Here is a 23,137-nt window from a genome sequence, read left to right on the forward strand (position 1 = left end):
TTCTCAGGCTAGGATGAACCGATTTCAATTTCTTTCGCACATTTATACTACATAGGATCTCAGAATTCAATACACCTTCATATTCAAACCGGTGAAGTAGGCCTTTAAATGATGTCACTGAGGGTCAAGGAGGAAAAAAAAGTTCCCTTAAAGTTTTCTGCTTAGTCACACTTTCTCCGTGAAATGCCCAATGTTTCATTCCATCCTTCATTTCCCTCTCTTTTTCAAATAGTCTGTTCATCCTGCTCCAACTTCCCTCTCTTACTGATCTGTCCCAACCCCCCCCCCCCCCAAAAAAAAGCTTTTCTGTAACGGATCTCTTTTCTGCCTCCACTCGAGAATGTTCCTCTCATGTCCCCTCCCATCATTAATGGATGAGGAGAGGGACAGGGTCGCAGTGATTAATGGAAACCTCATCAGGGAACGTGAGAGTTACAGTATACATTATACCCCGAGTCTGGGACCAAAATATACACCAGTACCGGAGTCTGTTTCGGATTGAATGAGAAATGTTTAATGCATGTTAACAGTAGAGGCAGACAGAGAGAAAGCAGGAGGGGCATTGAGGAGGAAGCAGTTTCATTTACTTTACTTAAGACTTCATTGTCTCCAAGAGGAAATTACTTTTCACAACACTGTACATTATGAACTGGACGGCTACAGATAAACAGTAAATAACAGAAGTACAAACATAACATAGGCTACATAGGACATGCAGGAAAATAGCTTGTTCATATTAACGTTAAAGGTGCTCTGAGGAACTTTAAGTTTGTGTTAATACTTTCACCCCCTTTGCACAAAAGCGTTAGTTGTTTTTACTACGCCAGCTGTTGTTCCTGGGTGAGTGTATACCCATGACAAAGGCATTAAGAAAAACTATATAAAAATAGCATTCTTTGCACTGATAGTCTCGTTTGCTGTTACATGTAATTTGTGATCATCAAAGGAAATATTTGACTGTTACAGAAATATTAGAAGTTCCTCATAGCACCTTTAATAATAATAATAAACTTCTTATTTTGTACAGCACCTTTCATACAAGAAATACAGCTCTAAGCTCAAAGTGAATTACAGTAATACATTTACATCCATTGAAGAAGTAGTAGTAACACTAAGATAAAATACTGTAGAAATATGAAGTGCTTGGTGATTAAAAGAAAGCAAGGCATTTTTCTTTAAAGATTAACTAAATTAAAAAAAAGCATTTAAAAGCATTAAAGGTATTTTAAACATGAAAAGAAAGATCTATAATAAATCAGTAAATACATGAAAAAAAAGTCATAAAAAACAGCATGTGTGACCGCATGTTCAGCAGGCACATTTGATGAATAGCTGCTGGAATAGGCTTGGTTAAAAAGGTGTGTTTTCAAGTGCTGTTTAAATATGTCAACAGTCTGCCTCTCTTTGGGAAGATTCATCTGTGTGCCGCTCCTAAGGGCACTGTTCCTGCTTCCAGAGGGCAGAATGATGAAATTACATTTGTGTGGGTGTGTGAGTTGTCCTGTGCTATTGTGATTGCGATGCCTGTGATGGCCTTGAGATTGAGCTCTGAGAGTATGGGCGTGGGTGTGTGGGGAGACAGATACATTTTGTAGCAGTGTTGGTTATGTGTGCGAGATTGACCCGGTTTGTGACAGAAAGAATATTGAAGAAACAACTGGAACAGTAGAGCAAAATGGGGTAGACAATACACTGTTACAACAGAAGTAGGAAATGGGGGGCAACATACTGTAGAGTCATGCATACAGATAGCCTTTGATGACTCCTTCTTTGAATGTCCGTTGAGCTGGCCAAAAGTGAGTTTGTCTAGTGTGGTTCTAAGTTATTGGAAGCTGTCAACCGTTTCAACTGTCTTGTTGTTGATGAGAATGGCTTGATGGGATACACATTGCTATTTATTGTGTCTTCATTGGGATGGAGGAGAGGGATTCATGGGAGGCAGTAATGGACAAAATAGGGGTTAAAGTGAAACTCTTTATCTGCTCAAAGCTGCCAAACACCTTCCAACGTCCTCCTTTTAGACTGTAAGGATGGAGAGAGGAGGCAGGGGGAAACAAATTGTGTGTGAAATATTTAAAGAAGCTACTCCTTTTAGTGGAATTAGTTTCCCTATATAGTCGGAAAAGCCACAGAGCTACAAGGCTGTTTCAGACGGTTGAAAGGACCCAATGATGTAGTTACATGCTTGTGTGAACGTTTTGTCCGTCTCTAAAAATAGAGGTCAGTGGTGACATGTTCACCTGCGTGTGTTCAGCCATGCCTGCTCTATGAGATTAAGCATGCGGGGCGCCGATGAGGTGAGGCGTTATAGCTCAGCTACAGTCTTTCATCATCACATACCCACCGGGGAATATTGTATTCCTCTCTCTCTCTCTCACTCTCTATCATCTCTTACTCTCTCTGTCGCTTAATGAATAGCTGACCTGTGTACCTTCCAAAAAGAATCCAATTTGTGTTACAACAAAGGCTCCTAATGTGACGGAGCGGGAGAACAGGGGATTTAGGGCGGATAGATTGAGCGAGATGGGGAAAAGGAGAAGCGAGAGCATTGGGGATTACTGTCAGGATTGGGGAAATGATGGTGACAAGATAGAGGAACGGATGAGAGGAAGAGAAAAACATTTGGAAAAAGACACGAGAAAGAGGCCAGTAGTAGTATATATAAGATAAAAAGAAAAACACATTTGGACTGAGAGAAGGTAGCGTAGAAAAGGCACATTTCATGAAAAAGTATGCACGTACACCGACGACAGTGTAGTGTTTACCTGTGACGGGAAGGTAAAGAGGCGGATGTGGAGGTGTGGAGAGGAGAGAGAGAGGTGTGGAGGTGTCACAGGTAGATAACGTGAGAGAGGTAAAGTTCAGGGGGTATAGGGTGTCACTTAAAGCAGCGGGAGACAGCTAGCCGGGGGGCAGAGGCAGCAGCAACTCAATCCCAGAGCACAGACAAACAGCTGATGATAAAAACCTCCACCTCACCTGCGCCAACAGATATATGAAGATATGCAGCACAGCACGGAACAACACTAAAGGAAGCTTCCAGAGGAAATACTAAGACAGACAGGAGGCAGAAGAAAAATAGGATTTGGTCTATTATTTCTTTTAATTTAATTTATAAAAAATTATATTTTCATAGTTTTTTTTTCAGTTTTTGGACCTGTGTCCAAAAACTGTCTCAACTGAGCTGTTTTTTTTTTATGGAAGCGGACAAATCCTACATCCTCTGTATCTTGTCTCTACCTTTTTTCGGGGTTTTTTAGCTCATAAAAGAAAATCAAAACTAAAACAAAAAAGAGCTACTACCCCCAGAAACAAGGATAGCAGGGAAGAGGCTAAGAGAGAGGTGAGGGGAGGGTTAGTGCTAGAGAGAGAAAGAAAGAGAGGGAGGGAGGGAGTGTGTGTCGGTGTGTGTTTGTGTGTGTGTGTGTGTGTGTGTGTGTGTGAACCTGGGTAATCGAGATGTTCATGATCATTCGAGAGACGTCCGCCACAGGAGGCAGTCCTGCAGGGATGAGCGCGCCACCGCAGAGGAGTGCAAAGCAGGTGTGTGAATATGTGTGTGTCTGTCTGTGTGTAATGCATGTGTGGTTGAAAGTATGTCTGTGTGTAATTCTCTCTGTCCTCTCTGTAAAAAAAAACATTCTGATGCTGTTTCTCTGTGCATATGTGCACAAAACTAATCCAGTGTTGAAGTGCAAATTCTTGCTGTCTAGAGAAAAATGTGTCTCCATATCAAGTTAAAAATGTTTACATAAATTAGCCTAATGTAAATGCTCCTTTATTGGTTGAGAAAATATGTTTTAAAAAATCTTAAAAGCTGTGTTTCCAAATGTTTTATTATTCAAAGTTTAAACAATGTTGCATATCTGTAGCTATTCAAGGCTTGTTGCATGAAAAGTTGACGTGCATGAATTTCTGTGATTTTCTTCGTTGTTGCATATTTGCAGGTTAATAAATGGAGGAGAGTTTATCCATAGCCTATAACAGGTGTAACGAATGGCTTGGATCAGGTGTAACGAATGGCTTCACAATAAAAGACAATAGAAAAAGAGTGCTTATATCAAGAAGACACTTTTAACACCAATGAATGAATTCTTGAATCCTTGAAAATATGGTGCGCAATTCGGTCAAAAGCTTCAGAGTATGAATCCAGCCCCTTGACTCCTCTGATGCCCCCCCCCCCCCCCCTCCCTGCCTCCACAGGTGCAGGCCGCCATCAAGAAGAAGTATGAAAAGCAGAAGAAGCGAACCAACGATCAGGGAGACATTCAGACCGCTCCACACCATCACAAGTCCAACCAGGGCCCCCCGCAGGCAGCAGGGGCCGCAGCAGCTGAAGACGACGAGTCTCTGGAGGAGACACTGGTGGAGATGATGGAGGGATCACAGAGGGAGAAGGAGAAGGAGGAGGATTCTGTCGACCTGCTGCCCATTGTGGACTCTGTGTTTGGTCAGGTAGGGTGCAGCAGTACGTGTGTGAGTCAGGAGGGAATTCATGGTGGTGTGTCCGACACTTTCGCTGCCACTATTGTGTGTGTGTGTGTGTGTGTGTGTGTGTGTGTGTGTGTGTGTGTGTGTGTGTGTGTGTGTGTGTGTGTGTGTGTGTGTGTGTGTGTGTGTGTGTGTGTGTGAGTGTGTGTGTGTGTGTGTGTGTGTGTGTGTGTGTGTGTGTGTGTGTGTGTGTGTGTGTGTGTGTGTGTGTGTGTGTGTGTGTGTGTGTGTGTGTGTGTGTGTGTGTGTGTGTGCGTGTGTGTGCGTGTGTGTGTGTGCGTGTGTGTGTGCGCGTGTGTGTTTGCATGCATGCGTGTTTGCGTGTGTGGTTCAAGTGCTGCTGCCTCAAGCTTTCCAGCTGATTGAATGTTGCATTTTTATTTTTTTTGGTAAATAGCCATCACTCCCTGACCTCTGTGATCCCTCATATGGCATAGCCTACATTAGCCATTTAATCATCTATTTTTAACACCAGATCCTTCTGGGAAAAATTGGCGGGAGGAGGAAAAAAAGCCGAGCACGAGGGGCTAAAGCTAGAGATGCAGCTAGCGTGTGTTTGAGGGGATTTTAAGTCCTTTACTTTGGAAAAACATTATGAAATTGTAATCCGTAACAGATACGGCCATAGTCAGCCAGAGATCTGAGCTGCCTCACTGCAGTCTCGGCTCAGTATATCGCGTCACATCCCGTCAGTCACATGGTGTAGCAGTGACACCATGGACATATAAAGAAAGAGTGACACACGACACGGCATGGTAGGCTACGCCATTACAATGTAGCCTACGTCTATCACCTTGGGGGTTAGACACATAGACATGTGGGCCCGTGGGGTGTGTGTGTGTGTGTGTGTCCAAATTTCAAGCCCCACTCGTTTCCTGCTTGTAACACCCGATAATGTTATAGTTTTCCAATAATGTAATAACTCCTGAAAATGTAATAAATGGGCCACTTGACTTTTAACGAAAATGAAATAAAACCCAATAATTTAATCACTACCAAAAATGTAATTAAACGTCTTGACTGATATTGAGTGAATATCATTTTCTAGACATTATCAATTAAACACATTATTCATAATTAAATAACACTGTTAAAGTATCAAACACATTTGATGACCAAATCGATGTAAGCCATAACAGGCAAAACCAAAATGTATTAAAAAATGATATATTTTTCTGATACTGCCACTGTAGGGAGGGAGGAACTCTATTTCTATTTTTCTTCAGTTAAAACATCTTAATACTGTTTCACCATCTCCTTCCTTCCCTTCATCCGTGACTCGTCTATTCTGTCTCTTCTAGTCTTTCACTGATTGACAGCTTTCATTACTGGAAACCAGCTGATGCACATCTGACACCAGATCAGTACATGATACGTCTATTGTTCTACCTGCTAACACACACGCACACACACACACACACACACACACACACACACACACACACACACACACACACACACACACACACACACACACATACACACACACACATCTACAGCATCTCATTTGTGTGATAAATTGAAGCCATCGGTAAGGGAGAATGAGCCTGATCATTAATCAGGCTTAATGTATTGGTGTGACTTGAGTTATTCATGTGGCTGCCGGTGTCAGCTTTGCTGAAACTTGTGTTAACTCCTGAAGGAACTCGCTAAACTTTAATTAATTTGGGTTTATTAGTATTTATTCAATTGAATTTCACTTATAGAAATGTTATGAAATAAGTGGTATGTTCTCTAATAGGCTATATTAAATTGAGTTAGTTGTTTTGTTCTTAGGTAGACTAAACCTAGTCAAAGTGGAAGTTGAAAGATTGTATTTCTTGGATGTGGTGGTTAACTTTACATTCATGAGTTACAATATACAGGAAGTGTTATTTTATGAAAATGATCATGGATGTACATAGCCATCTCTCCTAAAACTTAAATGAGACGTCAAAAGAAAAACATGGTTGTAGGTTTTTAAACTCACTTGCTCTGATATCATGCGTTACCTTATACTTCAGTCTTCAGGTGTCACATTCTAAATTCTGATGTAGAGAACCTCCCTTACATAAGACAGTATTTCTGTTTCAAACACAATGAATAATTACACAAGGAAGGTGACAATGTGAATTTTGGGTTACTTATGTAACAAAAGTAAGTTTGCTTTTGCTGTGAAAGTGATCCGGATCACACTTTTCTTGGGGAGATTGACAGGTGCATTCGTGGAAAGAATTTAGAACACAGTTAAAATATGTGATAATTCTTTGTTGTTGTTGCATTATTCCAAAGTACTATGATTCTGTTTGTTTTGTTAAATGTGTAGCTATGTCTTTAAATGTCAATGTGGTGTTACTAAAACGTTTGCTTTCTTACAATCAAAATGTAAATTACTTTATTGATTTAAAAACTGACGGTCTGGTCGGTGTCACCAGCAGCAAAATATATTGTAGCAGACTGGGAGCAAATGTCATTTTAACCTCGTAGATTTCTCTTGAATTTGATGATTTAATAGTTACGTATGTCTTATTATACCCACCGACCCAAGCCAAATCTGTCTGCATGGCGGCTTAGTGACCCCAAATTAAGTATCTAAGTCCAAACAGTCGGTTTCCACTTAAGAACTTTTTCTGGTAAAGATTTGATTTAGGAGAGATCATTATTAAACTGTGCATCATTCAGACACGGCCTAATCTGTCCAGCTAAACATAGCCTTGGTGTCATAACTGTCTGAGGTCTGCACTGCAGCAACTGTCAGTTAAAAAAACTCACTTATTAGACCTTGTCCTAAAGTGGCCTCTAGTGGCGACTGCTGAAAATTCAAGAGGCGATTGACCAAACAGAATGAGATGTCACCATTAGCATACTCTAGGTTTTTACTAAATTATTATTTTTATATCCAGTAGAGTAGACCTTTTGAGTAGACTTCCTCCCAGGACTGTGTGGCCATGTACTTGAATGACATCTCTACCAATCTCCTTTTCATTTTGTTGCATTTCCATTTTGGGTGCAAGCATTATAGTAGATCCTGTACAAGAGTGGGTTTCCGGGTTAGAAAATACATTCAAGATTGAATAAGTTAAGTACACACACACACACACACACACACACACACACACACAAACAAACAAGCTGTGCTCTTCATATGGATGCACTGTAGTAGGCAAATCAGCTTCTGGAGAGATTTGTTGACAGATGCTTTGTACAGGCTCAGCCGACCACTTAGCATTGCACCGATGACCTCAGCTTGTGATTTTTAATGTCATCATCATTTGAGGCAACTTGGCCAGACTAGTTGTGGGATGTAAAACTAAGCTATCTGAGCTCAAACCACCATTAATGTGACCGGACATGACATTGACAAAAGTGACAGACACTGTGGGTCTCAAAGGCCACCACAGCTTAGTTGTCTAAATGTCGCCAAATTATACACGGAAAAGACTTAAAACTCACAGGTCAGAGGATTGGTTTCTGTGATTCTCCAAATCATCAAGGGAAACTAAGACTGGCTTTTACTTTGAAAACCACGTTATGTTACTACATTTCTCATTCATTGGACCATATGTGCTCCCTGTTCATCATGCTTAATCACTCATTGTGATTCCCTTAAAAATCTATCCCTCTGTCGCATCTATATCTATGGTCTAATAGGCAGACTGTGTTACTGTAAACATGCCGGTGTAAACAATGAATGTGTTTTGCTTGTTAGCAATTAGCCCAAATTGATTTACTATTTGGTGGACGAGAGCTTTAAAGGGACATCTTTGTTAAAAGTGGATTTTCTTTTCTATTGTAATGATGAAACAACTGTATGATTGATTGATTGATTTCTCTCTTTTTCTAAACAGGATTAAACTAGTTCTAGTGACTTTGCCCAGCGTTGTGAAGGCAGAAAATAGTTTAAGCAGCTTTTATTTTGGATACATGGTCTAAACACTGGAAATGATGTGGATGTGCTTAACAAATAACATGACCATATTCAATATTAATAAGGAATTACCACCCAAAAAAATACAATTTTGGATAGGCAACACCCACATCATGAGTCAATTCAATGAAATTTGACAGACATGTCTATATAAAAAGCCTCTTGGACAACGGTTGTTTTTTCAGCTGCATGAAGTGAAAAACAGTAGTTTGATATCTACTTCTTGGATTTTGTGAATAGGGTTCACAAAAAATATGATCCCAATTGGCCTGACGGTGGCACTTTTATCAACAGAAAACTTTGAAATATGATTATAACTCTGTCTATGACAATGTATTAATTTCATCTAAAAGGCTAAATCAGATGCAGGAACGTTTTTGTTTAAAACAGTGATGATATATTTATTTACAGCCAAATATTTATATTTTCAGTGAAATTTTTATTTCTAATCTTGTTTTTTTTTCTTCCTTTTGGATTGAGTCTAAGTTTGGTGTACAGCAATCAAGAACAGCTTTTTGAGCTTTTTTTCAGTTTCCTGTTTTTGAGCTCTTTCCTGTCACTCTTATTTATTTTCATCTTCCTCTTTAATCTCAAATGAGAGGGATTAACCACTCTCTCCGTGTGACTGTATCCTCTTAATACCCCCTTTAAAACTCTTCATACTGAAGACCTTGTCGATTGAGTGCTGGCTGTGCAACATGTGAACGAGGGAGAGGGGGAAGAGAGGGGAACTAGAAAGCTAAGAGGAGGGAAGAGAGAGCGAGAGAGGGGGGGATTAAAAGCGTCAAATCATCAGTCATCAGTGTGAAGAGAAAGAGACAGTGATGCTGCAGCCTCTGCAAAGAGTGAGCTGCCTCCAGTAGAGAGTTGAGTTTGGATGGTTTGTTTTTTGTGCTGCTCTGTTGACTCTGGGTCACATAGAGATGCTCATGCGTGGAATGAGCAGCTTTTTTTCGTCAGATGTGACGACTGATACTGAACCAGAATGGGACACCTGAAGAGGGCTTTCTTCTGACATCAGGACCTGAGCTGGACCTCTGAGACAAAAAGATCAGCAGAGAGAGAGTAAGGAGAGCTGCAGGGTGAGATTGCTTGTTGACCGGGGGTAGGTCTGGGGGTAATGGGCAACTGCACCAAGCCATCTGTGAAAGATGAAATGAAAGAGGTAAGGGCACTTTGTCTCGTCGTTTCTTTTGGACAGTGGCTTATTGGAGCTCAATGGTTTACGCATGCATTTACTAATTGACTATTATATTTTAGCATATGTGCAAGTGTCTATAAGTTATTATGAAACACCTCAGCAGCTTTGAGCATGGAAGATCATTCTTGTCATTCGGATATGTAACAAAGTACTTATAGTTTAAACTTTAAAAGACAATTAACTTGTTGGAGTAGTTTTTATTCGCAAACTCCCTGGATTTTAAAAACGCAAAAATAGTGTTAATAGAGACTGCAGGCAGCAGGATGATACCTCAGTACAATGTTGAGATCAAGATGTTTTGTTCACAGTAAGGATTGTGACCGCTGATGTGAGTAGGTTGCCTTGATAATAAATAAGCAGCTTATGTAATGCAAGCCCTAAAGGTTGCCTGACTAAAAAGCCTATTCGGCCTTAGACTTGTTCCTTGAGAGATGTGATTTACGTTGTGTGAAGAAAAAATCATTGGTGTGTGTGTGTGTGTGACACTGCTGTGGAATAACCTAGCCATGGTCTGCTTCTAAAAGGCAGCAATGGAGGAGCGCTACAGGGGTCAGGTGAGGGAGCAGGGTCCTCAGCCTGAGGGTGAGGAGGATCAGGACGCGAAGTCAAAGGCCTTCAAGGAATCAGTGGGCGTGCTGGTGAAGAACTGCAACATGCTACACGACATCGCGGGCCCGGCCTGTGTCTTCCTTAAACAGGGCCTCTCCACACTCGTATGTAACAGACACTAAATGCGAGCAAGCACACACACACACACACAACCACTCCACGTGTACATTTTGTGGATTCATTTTCATCCTCTCCCTCCCTCCCTCCTGCATCACCATCACCGGTCAGGGTCAAACGATCAAACCTGCTGCCTGGCACGGCATGCGTTCAGAGCGGTCGATCATTCAGTTCTATGGGAAGTTATTGACTGGCTTTTTGTACTTTACTCTAAAATATGTGGCACAGGGAGACATGGAGGTCATATGGAGACTGCAATGTCAAACCAGGCAGAGTTGAGCTCCAGGTGCACTGCCTGGCCATTAACTTGTTCTAATTTGGTGTGTCACATTTTTTACACACCACTAAAGCGCAAAGTGAACTGAAATGAGGGCTTGCTGTTTTGTTTTTTAACCCTCTCTTGAAGCCTTGTCTTGGAGAGGGGCCCTTTGTCAACATCCAGTTGTGATACACTCACCATTTACTTTGATATTAAGTGTCCGTGGCAGGAGTTCCAGTGGGTTTCTGTGGCTGTGGTTATATTTTCTGCTCTGGGCAGGAAAGGGGAAGACATTGGAGGTCCACTTAGTTGACACTTGAGTTATTTTGTCAGTTTGTCTGAATTTTAAAGCCCCTTGTTGTCTCAATTTGTTATTTAGTTTGAACGTGCAAATGTGGCGAGGTTGAAATCCAATTAAAACTTTAGATATTTAAAATAATGTTAAAAAGCAGATAAGGTGTAATGGAACAAATCAGCAAAAACAGGCATCACAATTTTCAAAACAAGATCAAATAAGTAAAAAATATAAGAAAAATATAAGAAAAAACACACACAAAAATAAAAAAATAATTGGTTTTAACTCTGCTCAGGCAACTGATCCTGCTGCCGTTAACGGCAGAAAATAATAGTGTTGTCTCCCCAACGCTCTTAGCCTATAACATATATAATACTGGGCGGGCTTACATGTGAGTGTGAGTGGAAGTGCACTGAGCAACATAGTAATATATACTGTGTGAACATATGGGTGACTGACCAGCGGACACGTGTCCAATTGTTTCTGCAGCATTTAAACCTCCTAAATCTCATAATCTCCAGATGTTTGTTTCAACCTCCCTCAGATAGAATTGTTACACCTTGTGGTTTATGGTATATGACAGTAAAATGCACTATACAATTTAATCCATATACATTTTTTCTGTTTTTTATTAGGAAATGCAACCAATACAGTTCATTTGCAAATTACATTAAAATATCAAATCCTGACTATGATTCACAAATCAGGCTCAGTTTCACCAGCAATGTCAATGGACAGTTGAAACAGTTGACACCATCCCCACTGTTGAACCACACAGACTCCATATATCCTCTCATTTCTTCTAGTCCATTGATAGTTGTGTATCAGTTCCTCCCTGTTCATTTGGTTGCTTGAGTGTTTATATTTCTGTACCATGCAAGACAAACTACTGAGGTTTAGCACAATGAGAATTCTAATGTGTGTTCTCTACTTCTCTTTACCTCCATCAGGACAGAGAGCTGAGACCGGAGGAGATTGAAGGTGGGGGGGATTTTATTTAAACCTTACATGATACTAATATGACGGTTCACTGACAAATATCAACATGTGTTAGTTTTTTTTTCAATTGTGTGTGTTTTTTCATCAGAGCTGCGCGAGGCGTTTGTGGAGTTTGACAGGAACAAAAAAGGCTACATCAGCTGCACGGTCCTGGGAGAGTGTATGAGGACCATGGGATACATGCCCACAGAGATGGAGCTGATAGAACTGAGCCAGCAGATAGGTGAGTCATTCAATAGAATAGAAACAGGAAGAAAACACAATAGAATAGAGGTGAATGGAACAGAATAGGTTGAGGCTCAGACAACATAACCTCAATGTCAATAGTTTGACCCTTGTTGAAGTACACAACCATCTCCCCTGCCCTTATTTCCTGTTTATTGTTACACTGATTGTTGAATAAAGACGAAAATAAAATAAAACCTCTTGAAAGAATAGAGTGAGACCGAACAAAATAAAGACATGGAAACAGGACCGGGCTGTCTATTGTGCAGAATAAAAAGTCAACATTTTTCTTCCAATGATTCAAATGAAAGTGAAGAACGTGTGCTACTATTAAAGGTTTATTGTCTTAGGTATATTCTCATAACTGAGTAAAAATAAATTCCAAAGAGGAAAACCTGATCCCTTGAACCGCGTTTGAAGCTGTTGTTGTTTACAGCAGCAGGGTCCACCATTGTTGTTTATAAACATATTATACTCCAGGTTCCTCAGAATAATTTTGTTTCGATTTATGATGATAGAATTATTCAATACTAAGAATGATGTAGAGAAAGTACGTTTTGTCAACTGAATGTAAACAAATCTCCCTCCCATGAAACTGCATAGTGCATCTTTAATTAAGATTTATTTATTCTTCTACTGTTGTAGGCTAAATAAACAGAGCTTCGTGGACCTCATTAGAGGCAATGATAATGAGAGTTGCTGGTAATATATCAGAGCAAGGTCTGTCTGACACAGATAACGTGTTGTGTTGCAGGTGGAGGCAAAGTGGACTTTGAGGACTTTGTGGAGCTGATGGGACCCAAGATGCTGGCAGAGACGGCTGACATGATCGGGGTCAAGGAGCTACGAGACGCATTCAAAGAGGTCAGGATGTTGTCTGCAAATTGTTTCATAACGCTGGCTGCATTTTGAACCTAGAAAAAACACAGAGGTAGGCTAACTCATAACACTAATAATCGCCACGTAAAGACTCAGAAGTCTCAGAAGCGAGAGTAGCTATTGGAAGTCGAGGAGGTTGTATGACATGTTAGTCATACTGTCTGCAATAATAAAACAGGTGTAAGATCATTTTAAGCTGTTATTTACCCAGCGTTTCACAAAAAAACAAAACAATAAATCACACCTGATTTGCACACGTTTCAAGAAACGAGAGAAGCTAACAAGATTTAGGTTCTAGTAGTGCTTTTGACATGGCAGAAACATTTTAAATATTTTTTTTTTTAAAGATTATTTTGTGGGCATTTTCAAGCTCTATCAGACAGTACAGAGTCGAAACGGGGAGACAGAGAGAGGGGGGATGACCCGCAGCAAAGGCCCGTGGGCCGGACTCGAACCCGCGACCACTGCAACGAAGGCCGGAGCCAACATAGCACGCGCTCCACCCACCACCAGCGCCCCAACATTTTCAATTCTGATTAGTATTTATTTGACTTTTATTGTTACTGCAGGTGACCGTGTTGTTGCTGGTTACTTGACACATTTTCAAATACCAAATAAAGTGAATGATTGAAAAAAGTTTTACTTTGGCGCCACCCAGTGGTCACTTTAAGACTTGCACCATGCTGCACTAAAAGCAAACTAGTGTTCATCCTAAAATGTAAATTCCAGTGTATTCAAGATATGTTATGTGTTAAACCTCTTTCTGTGTGTGTGTGTGTGTGTGTGTGTGTGTGTGTGTGTGTGTGTGTGTGTGTGTGTGTGTGTGTGTGTGTGTGTGTGTGTGTGTGTGTGTGTGTGTGTGTGTGTGTGTGTGTGTGTGTGTGTGTGTGTGTGTGTGTGTGTGTGTGTGCGTGTGTGTGTGTGTGTGTGTGTCCAGTTTGACTCTAATGGTGACGGTCAGATCAGTCTAAATGAGCTGCGCGAGGCCATGAAGAAGCTGATGGGAGAACAGATTACCGGCAGAGAGATCAACGAGATCCTCCGTGATGTGGACCTCAACGGAGACGGCCTGGTGGACTTTGAAGGTGAGAGACAGTTTTCTTCACCTTTAATTTGGATCTAGTGTTCTTCACCCTCATCTCTTGGTCCCTCTCACTTTTCTCTCCTCTGGTGTCCTTCAGAGTTTGTGCGGATGATGTCACGCTGACCGGTCCAGCTGCGCCCTGTGGACAGATGGGACAGACACACAGACATTATGCAACTGCTGCTGCATTAAGGGAACACGCTACACTGTAGTGGACATTCTTCATCTGCTCTTAAGAGCACTGACTTAATCTGCATTCTTAAATTAAAAGAAGAAGAAAAAAAGAGCTCTGAAATGACAAATAGCAACCAGCCTACAACTGACATGACTATCCATATCCGAACTTTAACACAAATATAAAAGCATTTCAACAGCTGTTCAAACACATATCCAAAGCTTCCTAGACAACATTTATGACTGTGGTTTTGTAGATGTATTTTTTTTGTATATCAATGTTTGTCTTTGGAGTGTAAAATCTTGCTTGCATAACTGTAACATACGTAAATATTTTTTTTAAAATAAAAGAACAAAAGTTGAATGAATGGGCAAGTTATCCAGAGCATTTACACTTGTGAAGGATGTGAAAACCAGGAGCGTAAGGGTAGAGCTTACAGCAGAAACCCAGCACATTGACAGTCAAAAGATTTGCTGAGTCCTGATTTGGCTGGAGAGGCTTTGTGGCTTAAAAAAGGGGGATTCAGCGAGAACATGCAGGGCCTGTGCTGAGGTTAACATAGGTTGCGTTACGAATTGCATACTTTCTACTATATAGTATGTAGAAAAAAGATTTAGGATGTCCCGATTCTTGTGGCCAGATTTAGGATGGTCAGAAGTACCCGGATGTCCTACTTCATGCGGCCAAGATTGTTAGTGTTGAAAACTGCATCCTATTTGGACGATTCTGACCCACAATCCAGTGCGCACGTGAAGTGACATCGACGAGGCCTCCATATGAAAACAAACGGGGATGCGACGGATATAAAAGCAAAAGGCAAGATCAAGGCGCAATGTTATGATGAAATAAGAGAGTAAAGTATTTCCCAATAGTGTGCCTACTGCAACCTAACTAGATTATTTTTATCGTCGGATGTAGTATGTAGAATAGAAAAAAGAAAGAGTATGCGATTCAGAACACAACCATAGTGTGTAGGAAAATACTAAGAGGACCAGCTGATCCCACATCATATTGACCCCTGACCCCTGGACACAGTTCACTCTCATTGGCAAGCAACATCCAAACGACAATGGAGGAACACAGACAGTGGCAGTGAGTTCAATCACAGAAAATGGGCCAGATTCTTTTTACAGTTGCAGGTTGAGCTGAAATTATATTTAAATTTATCAAGGAAAAAAATATTCTAAAATGTAATAATATTTAAATATATAGGCTACTGTATATGTTTATTATATACTTTATATAATATAATGTGTATATTTGTTTTACTTATTGTATTTTGAATACTACATCTATAAAGATGGATTGTGGTACCTATTCTAATGTAATGTCTCTTTATGATTTAAAATATAAAAAAGAGGTGTGTCCTGCTGTGTCCTTGTAAAGCTTGTTACACGATGCAGCAGGTGCCATGTCACTAGTTCAGGTAACCAGTGGTCACAGGGTTGAAACTGGGGGTAGGATGGCCTAGAGGAAAGGTGGCCGACCAGTAACCATGAGGTCGCTGGTTTGATCCGGACCGGACAGGAGGGTGTCAGTTGTAAAACTAGTAGTGACTGGTATTACGTCTACGGTGCCCACCATCTCTACCATCGTGTCCTTGAGCAAGACACTTAACCCCAAACTGCTCCAGGGGCGCTGTACTGCGGCTGACCCTGCGCTCTGACCCCCTCCGAAGTGTGGTAACTTGAGAGGGGATATACGAAAAGACAAATTTCAATGTAACCAATCATTGACTAATAAAGTAACTTAACTTAACTTAACTTAACTTAACTTAACTACCCTATTGGCCAATTTGCTTCCTTATTAAAAACACAGTTTTTTGTATCAAACTTTTCTTTTAAATGAAAGTGATTTTCCAGTAATAAGTCACAACAACAACACATCTGAAATCAAGATTTTCCTTTTTATTGAAAACTTGGCCAGGATTCTGTACAGCAGAGAGTGTGCAGAGCACAGGGGCAAGAAGACGGGGGGCAGGGGAGGGGGCTGTGGGGACTCAGTTTCCCATGGTGCATCATACCCTGAGCTGAGAATCAAGTGTGTGTAAAACAGCCTGGAGGCATCGCGTTCCCTCTTTTGGTGTTTCCGAGGACTGTGGAGGGGAATGAAGTGAGGGACTTAAAAAAAGGGAGAAAGGGGGGATCAAAAGCTAAACTCAGCCCATAGGGGAGAAAGAGAAAAGTAGAGACAGAGAGGAATGGAGGGTTGGTCCAGCTGGTCCTTCCACTGAGGCGTTGTCTCTGCGATGAGGGAGTCCATCCAGGTCCTCACCCCGTCCCCCTCTCTGATCGTAGACCGTTAAAGGTGCCGAGGTTCTGAGGCCTCAAACGTCTCTCCCCCTCTCCCTCTCCCTCTTCCTCCGCCCCTCTCCCTCACTTCCGCTCTTTCTCTTTCTCTCCTTCTCTGAGCCTCACTTGCTGGCCATGGTGTAGCAGCCCTGTTGGTGCCACTGCATGTCACGGATACGCCTCACGGACTGGAACTGAGGATGGCGGGCGCCAAACTCGTTGAAGTGCCTGAACTCTCCCTTCTCCAGCAGGTACTGGCTGCCACGGTATCCAGGGAACTGGTATCCCACCCAGCTGAAGAGGCAAAGAAGAGGAAACGTGTCAGAGTAGGCTTGACTTTACTAGTGTCATTTGGAACAGTCTCAGTGACACTATATAACAGTGCTGTACACAGCAAGAGAAACTTACGTTCCACAGCTGACCATGATGCTGCCAACTCTGTCGGTGAAGCCGTAGGAGAACAGGCTGGGAACATCGTCGTCCATGATCTCCATCTTGCGGCCCTTGAACTCTCCGACCTCGTACAGGCAGATCTTGTGCTTCTCAGGGTCCTGGCAAGAGAGAAGAGCACTACAGTTTAGAGTCCAAAGCAAAAGAGAAAGGGACACTCAAAGAGTATGAAGGTATTTTTATTTTTACCATTCTGACGGGCCTGAAGGACAGCAGGTAGTCGTTCTTCTGGCAGTTGCTCCAGGAGTCCCAGCGAGGATACTCTCCCTTCTCCAGGATGTACATCTCGCCGCAGAAGTTCATCTGCTCGAAACCCACGAAGCTGCACAGGACACAATGTTATGGTATCTGCGCTAAGGCAAAGTGTTTTAAATGTGACTATGTGCAAATATATTTTTTCATCAGACTTACGGTCCACACTCAACGCGCAGGGAGCGGACACGGTCCATGCCCATCTCACACACATTCATGCACTCGTTGCTGATCTCGATCATGCGGCCCTGGAAGTTCTCCTGGTCGAACACGTACATCTGGAGAGGAATAGTTGCATGTTAGCATGATGAGCAACATGTACAATGTATCTCAATGAGGCTAATAGGCAAGAGCCACTGTTCAGTGTATCTGAGGTCCACTCACCTTGTAGGAATTCATTCCCATCTCGGACTTCTTGCCCTGAGCGGCCTTCCCGTCGGTCTGGGAGGAAGTCTTGGACTTATCACTGGACATGATTGCTGGGTGTAAAAAGAGGAAACAAATACAATGAGAGTGGATATGTTCATATGTTGGAACTGAATTAATTGAGGATGCATTAGAGATAATAAATGCCAAACTATTAAGAATAAAACTTTACAATTTGGTGTGATCTACGCCTCTTACTCTACACGCTTTACAGGTGTACAGTACGTGTGAGTGAGTGTGTGTGTGTGTGTATGTGTGCCTTACCTGTTTGTGTGTGCAATGCCGAGCCTCACTGAGTGTGTGAAGCTCTGAGTTTGCCTCTCCCTTTTATACGCTGGCGCCCACAGGAGAGGGATTACGCTCAGAGAAACAAACCTGCTGAGGTCAGAGGCGCGAGACAAAAGAAAGGCCGCATCATCAGAGAGGGACGGACCAACCGAGTGGACGGGCGGAGGCTCACAGAAGCTGGAGAACCGACTGAATACCAGTGTATACCACAAACTAATACAAGATGATGTACTGGCACCCTGCAACTTTTAGATGTTTCAAGTCATTTAGTTTCCTTATTCTCCTGTCACCATTAACAACATATGGTTATTTAAATAGGCCTATGAACCTGCGTACTTCATACACAGTTTGACTGCATACTGTAACATGAATGATTCAATTGTGGCTTCAAACCTATACAGTCAGGTGGTTAAAATGGAATTAGAAATGGCTATGTCTCCAAAATAAGGCAGTGGGTAACATTAACTGTATGTGTGAATGATACATACATCTGAACTGAAACACTCCTCACTCCAACCTTTTCATCTGGAAGAAAGTATAAGGTCATGTTCCCACATTTGATAGGATTTATTTATAACCAAACAAGCTCTTGAGTGATATTTTTTGTTTTCGGTAGGTTTGATGTAGGCTGATTTATAATGGTTATAACTGTGTACATGGGGTAAATGCATGGGAAACTGTAAAGAGAACTGTTGCATTCAGTGCACAAACGTCTAATGGGCGTTCCTGTGCATTGAAGGTTGCAGGTGTCCTCTTTGGAAATCATTGACTACTGCACATGTAAACACCTGGAGCACTTGAAATGCATCATAGCTGACCTCTGTGAAATACAATGGTTGACTGCACATTTTTACTTTAAACTTATTCTTACTTAGTCTTGTTTAATGTAGAAATCGAATTGAATTAGAGAGCTTCTACCCCCATTTCGTTGTACTTGATTCTGATTATGTTCAAAACCAAAGTGAACGAACACAGACGTACCTGCGCCCTCGAAGGTGCGCGCGCAAGGAGGCTGATGTCAATGAGATTCCATTGTGTGAATGGGACTAAAAATGAAACATAAAGCTCTCTAACGTTTCTACATTCATACAGACCCAGCCTGTGTTATCTTCTTCTGTGTGTCTCCCCGCGGTGCCCCTCTGCTCGGCCGTTAATCCCCATATTCTCCACTCCGATCCTGCTCCTTTGTGCCTGGGCACGCGCCGGACTGCTGACCGGGGTCCGAACATACCGGAGCGCCTTTGTTTCTGGGCACCAGCAGCACTATGGGATCTGCTGAGCTGGTCGCTGGAGCTGGACAACAGCGAACCAAAGGCCGCGCAGGGAAGCCCGGGAGCGCGCCTTTCTACAGCCGCCGGTGCGCCCAATGGACGGCCTGCCTGGTCCGAGTCAGAGCCGTGGACGCGCACTAGTGTGGCGCGCTCCCCGGGGTGTCGGTATAAAACTGTAGCGCCAGGTCCTCTCCAAGCTCTACGCGAGGCAGGCCGTAGGCGCGTATCAAGCTCTTCTAATAAAGTGACAATCTAGGTAAGGCTGCATCTTTGCTTTCAACACTGCTCAGGGTTAGACAGACAGGTACACTCAAGCTGCTTCACATACAGACTCACCATCAAAAGCACTTTCTGAAACTTTTAGGACTTAAAAAAAAAATGTAAAGCAAATGTAAATGATGTGTTTTTGGTATATATACCATATACTATCTGTGGTTTTTGGCCAGACATCCTCAATATACTTGTGTTGTCAAAAGTTGTACCTGTACTGCCTGTGTTCCTGCAAGCAGATGCTTCATCATGTTGTACACTAAGAAAACAAATAGTCTTGACATATGACATTGAACCATTTAAGCTCTAGTCTGTAAAGGACATTTTTATATCCAACACTGTTTCCACTAAAAGCTTCTTGCCTCTAACTTGACCTCCTTCTCTCTGTCTCCTTTGCCCTTCTCAGGAGTAAAGATGTACAGAACTACAAGGTCCCCAATGATGCAGCCGCTGGTCAACTCTGGAATGGGCATGGCTCCCTTCTTCAAGGTAAACACACGCTCACTTGTGCACAAATAATAGGATTTAAAGACTAGATGGGTGTAGGAAATGCATCTCTGATACTCAAACTATCTACAACTGTATTGCCAACTCCAACTCCTTTCTTGATCTTTAATGCCTCTCTCCCATGCAGGTGACTGTGTTCGAGCAGGAGCATTTCCAGGGTAAGTGCCAGGAGTTCACCTCCGAGTGCTGCAACATCCAGGAGTGTGGACTGGACAACATCCGCTCTATCAGGGTGGAGAGTGGAGCGTAAGTGGCCCCAAACACAAATGTTTTACAGAAATGATACCCAATGTATTGACTGTTAAAAACTTAAGGCACACACGGATGAAAATATGTACAGGACTTAAAAAATATATTTTCAGTATGTTTTAAGAACCAAATCTAATATAAAATATCATAAATCAGACAATAAACAACATATGAACAAAACCTGTTTTAACCTTCAAAATAGAGCTTAGAATGATCATGGAAAGTTTAGTTGAAGTAAGTGCTTTAGAAGTTGAGATTTATAGTTCAGACTTCAGATGTTGAGATAATGTAAAAAAAAGTTTAGAGACGCAAACTGACAAGGTATACAGTAGTAAAGTAAACACTGTTACACGTTGGACATTAAGAATGAAAGCAAAATAGCCAAAAATCTCAAAATGTACCAGTGCCTGAAAAAACATTGTTTTTGCCTGCCGTGTCTCAATTTAATACATCCGTCCAATACAAGAGGAGTCATGAAGCATTGAGCACTGGGACAATGGAGGCTGCAAAGGGAGCTGCACTACACAACATGTGTTTACACATTTGTTAGTGACATGTGGAACAGGTTCAGTTTACCTGAATGTTCTTGAACTGCACTTTTTCAGCCTGGTTCAAAAAGACATTGATTTTTCAGAAGTATAGATCACATTTTATAGACGCTTACTTGGAAACAAAATCACGCCTTGAGTTTTGCAAAATGCACTGCCTTCAAAATACCCAAAGCCACACTGAAAAGAATCAGTATCTTAAGTGAGATGACATAAACAAACTTCATCAGGTGGGCCTTCAGTACAGTGATGTTAACAGCTCTCTCTCTCTCTCTCTCTTTTTCTACAAACAGCTGGGTGGGTTTCGAGCACCATGACTTCCAGGGCCAGCAGTTCATCCTGGAGAGAGGAGAGTACCCCCACTGGGATGCTTACAGCGGCTCCCTCTCCTACCACGTGGAGCGCCTCATGTCCCTGCGCCCCATCTACTGTGCTGTGAGTTCCATCCCATCTCTCTTGCTATTGTTGCTTGCAGGTGATCATCACAGTTGCCTCAATAATCCAACATGTAATAACGTTTCTCTGTCCCCCCCTACAGTCCCACCAGAGCAGTCGCATGATGATCTTCGAGAAGGAGAACTTCATGGGCCGCAACGTGGAGGTCTGTGACGACTACCCCTCTCTGCAGGCCATGGGCTGGATGATGCCCGAGGTCGGCTCCATGCACGTGCAGTGTGGCGCGTGAGTAAACTGTGGATCCGAACGTGTGTGAGAGGCATTCTATCAGGACTAGCCTTAAGGATCAAATGCTCCTTCATTTTAATACCATGACTTTCATATGTGCAATCTGTCCACTTAATCAACAATATTAGCATGGACTTTGCAGTTCATTATGATGATTGCAGCTCATGGGAAATCCAAAATACACTATCTCAAAATATTAGAATATTCCTTTTTTTAATTGGTCTAATGTAATATTCCAATATTTGGAGATGCTGGATTTTTGTGATTTTCATGAGCCATTATTCGGCACATCATCACAAAAAGGCCCTCCATTTTTCATTTTATGTGTAATTAATCTAGAATATATCAAGTTTCACTTTTGGAATTAAATTAGTGTAAAAAAAAAAACTTTTCCATGATATTCAAACTTTTTGAGATGACCCTGTATGTAATTGCGCAATGAGCATGTACACAAACCCCACTTCTCTGCCCATCCTGCAGCTTTGTGTGCTACCAGCATCCTGGCTACAGGGGCCAGCAGTACATCATGGAGTGTGAGAGACATAGCGGAGACTACCAGCACTGGAGGACCTGGGGCTCCCACTGTCAGACCCCCCAGATCCAGTCCATCAGGCGCATCCAGCACTAAGAGGAGGACAGGCTGAGACTGAGACAGCAGCTCCCCTCCATCCCCCTCCCTCCATTCTCCTCATCCCCCTCTCTACCTTTCTCTCTCTCCTCCACCATTTCCTTTCCTCTTGATCTGAGCCGCCACAGGCCGACTCAACAACACTACTGATTTACAGCCGCTGCCAGAGTGTGATAAGAGACAATATCGCACTGTTAAAAGCACAGGGAAACACACACTCCACACACACGCTGATGTTAACTGACACTCACACAGTGTCTTTTTATCTGGGTTTAGAGGTCCCTACACACAAACACACACAAACACACACCTGAGCTGGGAGATGGCGAGCGTAAGGGCTGTTTTCCTCAGCGAGCTGGATCCAAACAGACAGGAGATGAGGCTCCAACACAGAGCCAGGACACGGAAAAGCAGCTCAGATGTGTTTTTATTTTCTGTTGTGTGTAGGAGGTTGATCCACAGGTTGATAACGAATAAAACTCATTTTCACCTCAAATGTGTCTTGTTTTATTATAAAAGTGCTGTATGACTTCATTAAAGCCTGATAGTTGGTGGACGGTGACATGTTTAGAAAAAACATAAATATATGACTAAAGAAGGTGTCAGCTCTCTGTCGTGTTGGAATTATACGTTTGATTTATGTCAGGCTTCAATAGTCAAATGAAATCAAAATGTGTCCTGGAACTTTAAAGTATGTTGGAGGAGTGGTTAACCAAGTAATTATTGATAATTTGTCTAATAATAAAACCTGTTGACTAATAGAACTACATTTGTTCAAGCAGGGAAATGTAGCCACTTATAATTTCAAGAATATGTAGTTAGTATAAAGAAATGTGTTGCAAATACAAACATCATGTCAATCCCTTGTTAATGAGGTTTTGAAATCAGTTAGCAATATTTATTTTACTTGAAACAATCCGACTGTGCTGCATTGCTTTAATATTCTATAATACTAAGTATCAATAATATTCACAGTGATGGTATATGGGTCAGACTTTGGTCTTTTTTGATGTACATCATGTAAGTGATGAA

At 41.9% G+C, this 23,137-nt stretch overlaps 3 protein-coding genes across 4 annotated transcripts; 2 read left to right on the forward strand and 1 right to left on the reverse strand.

Moving 5' to 3' along the window:
- Window positions 1-3,459: 3,459 nt before the first annotated feature.
- Window positions 3,460-14,189, forward strand: cabp2b (calcium binding protein 2b; the record flags this gene model as incomplete). Of its 2 annotated transcripts, XM_080035417.1 has the most annotated exons (7): window positions 3,460-3,543; window positions 4,204-4,455; window positions 11,830-11,860; window positions 11,967-12,101; window positions 12,858-12,967; window positions 13,920-14,067; window positions 14,164-14,189. In XM_080035417.1, 7 exons carry the CDS (start codon window positions 3,460-3,462, stop codon window positions 14,187-14,189), a joined length of 786 nt encoding a protein of 261 aa, XP_079891543.1. The 2 variants fall into 2 exon arrangements, with proteins under 2 accessions (XP_079891543.1, XP_079891544.1); XM_080035418.1 differs by lacking the exons at window positions 3,460-3,543; window positions 4,204-4,455 and adding an exon at window positions 9,519-9,563.
- Window positions 14,190-16,654: 2,465 nt separating this feature from the next.
- crybb1l1 (crystallin, beta B1, like 1) lies at window positions 16,655-17,708 on the reverse strand (the record flags this gene model as incomplete). The annotated part of the gene is made up of 5 exons (XM_080035388.1): window positions 16,655-16,826; window positions 16,941-17,083; window positions 17,172-17,304; window positions 17,394-17,512; window positions 17,619-17,708. The coding sequence occupies 5 exons, from the start codon at window positions 17,706-17,708 to the stop codon at window positions 16,655-16,657; spliced, it is 657 nt and encodes a 218-aa protein (XP_079891514.1).
- Window positions 17,709-19,903: 2,195 nt separating this feature from the next.
- On the forward strand, window positions 19,904-22,105 carry LOC307256834 (beta-crystallin A1-like; the record flags this gene model as incomplete). The annotated part of the gene is made up of 5 exons (XM_080035943.1): window positions 19,904-19,978; window positions 20,124-20,242; window positions 21,087-21,228; window positions 21,332-21,474; window positions 21,958-22,105. The coding sequence occupies 5 exons, from the start codon at window positions 19,904-19,906 to the stop codon at window positions 22,103-22,105; spliced, it is 627 nt and encodes a 208-aa protein (XP_079892069.1).
- Between the last annotated feature and the right edge of the window lie 1,032 nt (window positions 22,106-23,137).

The sequence above is a fragment of the Ammodytes marinus genome, assembly GCF_949987685.1.
Source record: "Ammodytes marinus genome assembly, chromosome: 10".
NCBI lineage: Eukaryota > Metazoa > Chordata > Actinopteri > Uranoscopiformes > Ammodytidae > Ammodytes > Ammodytes marinus.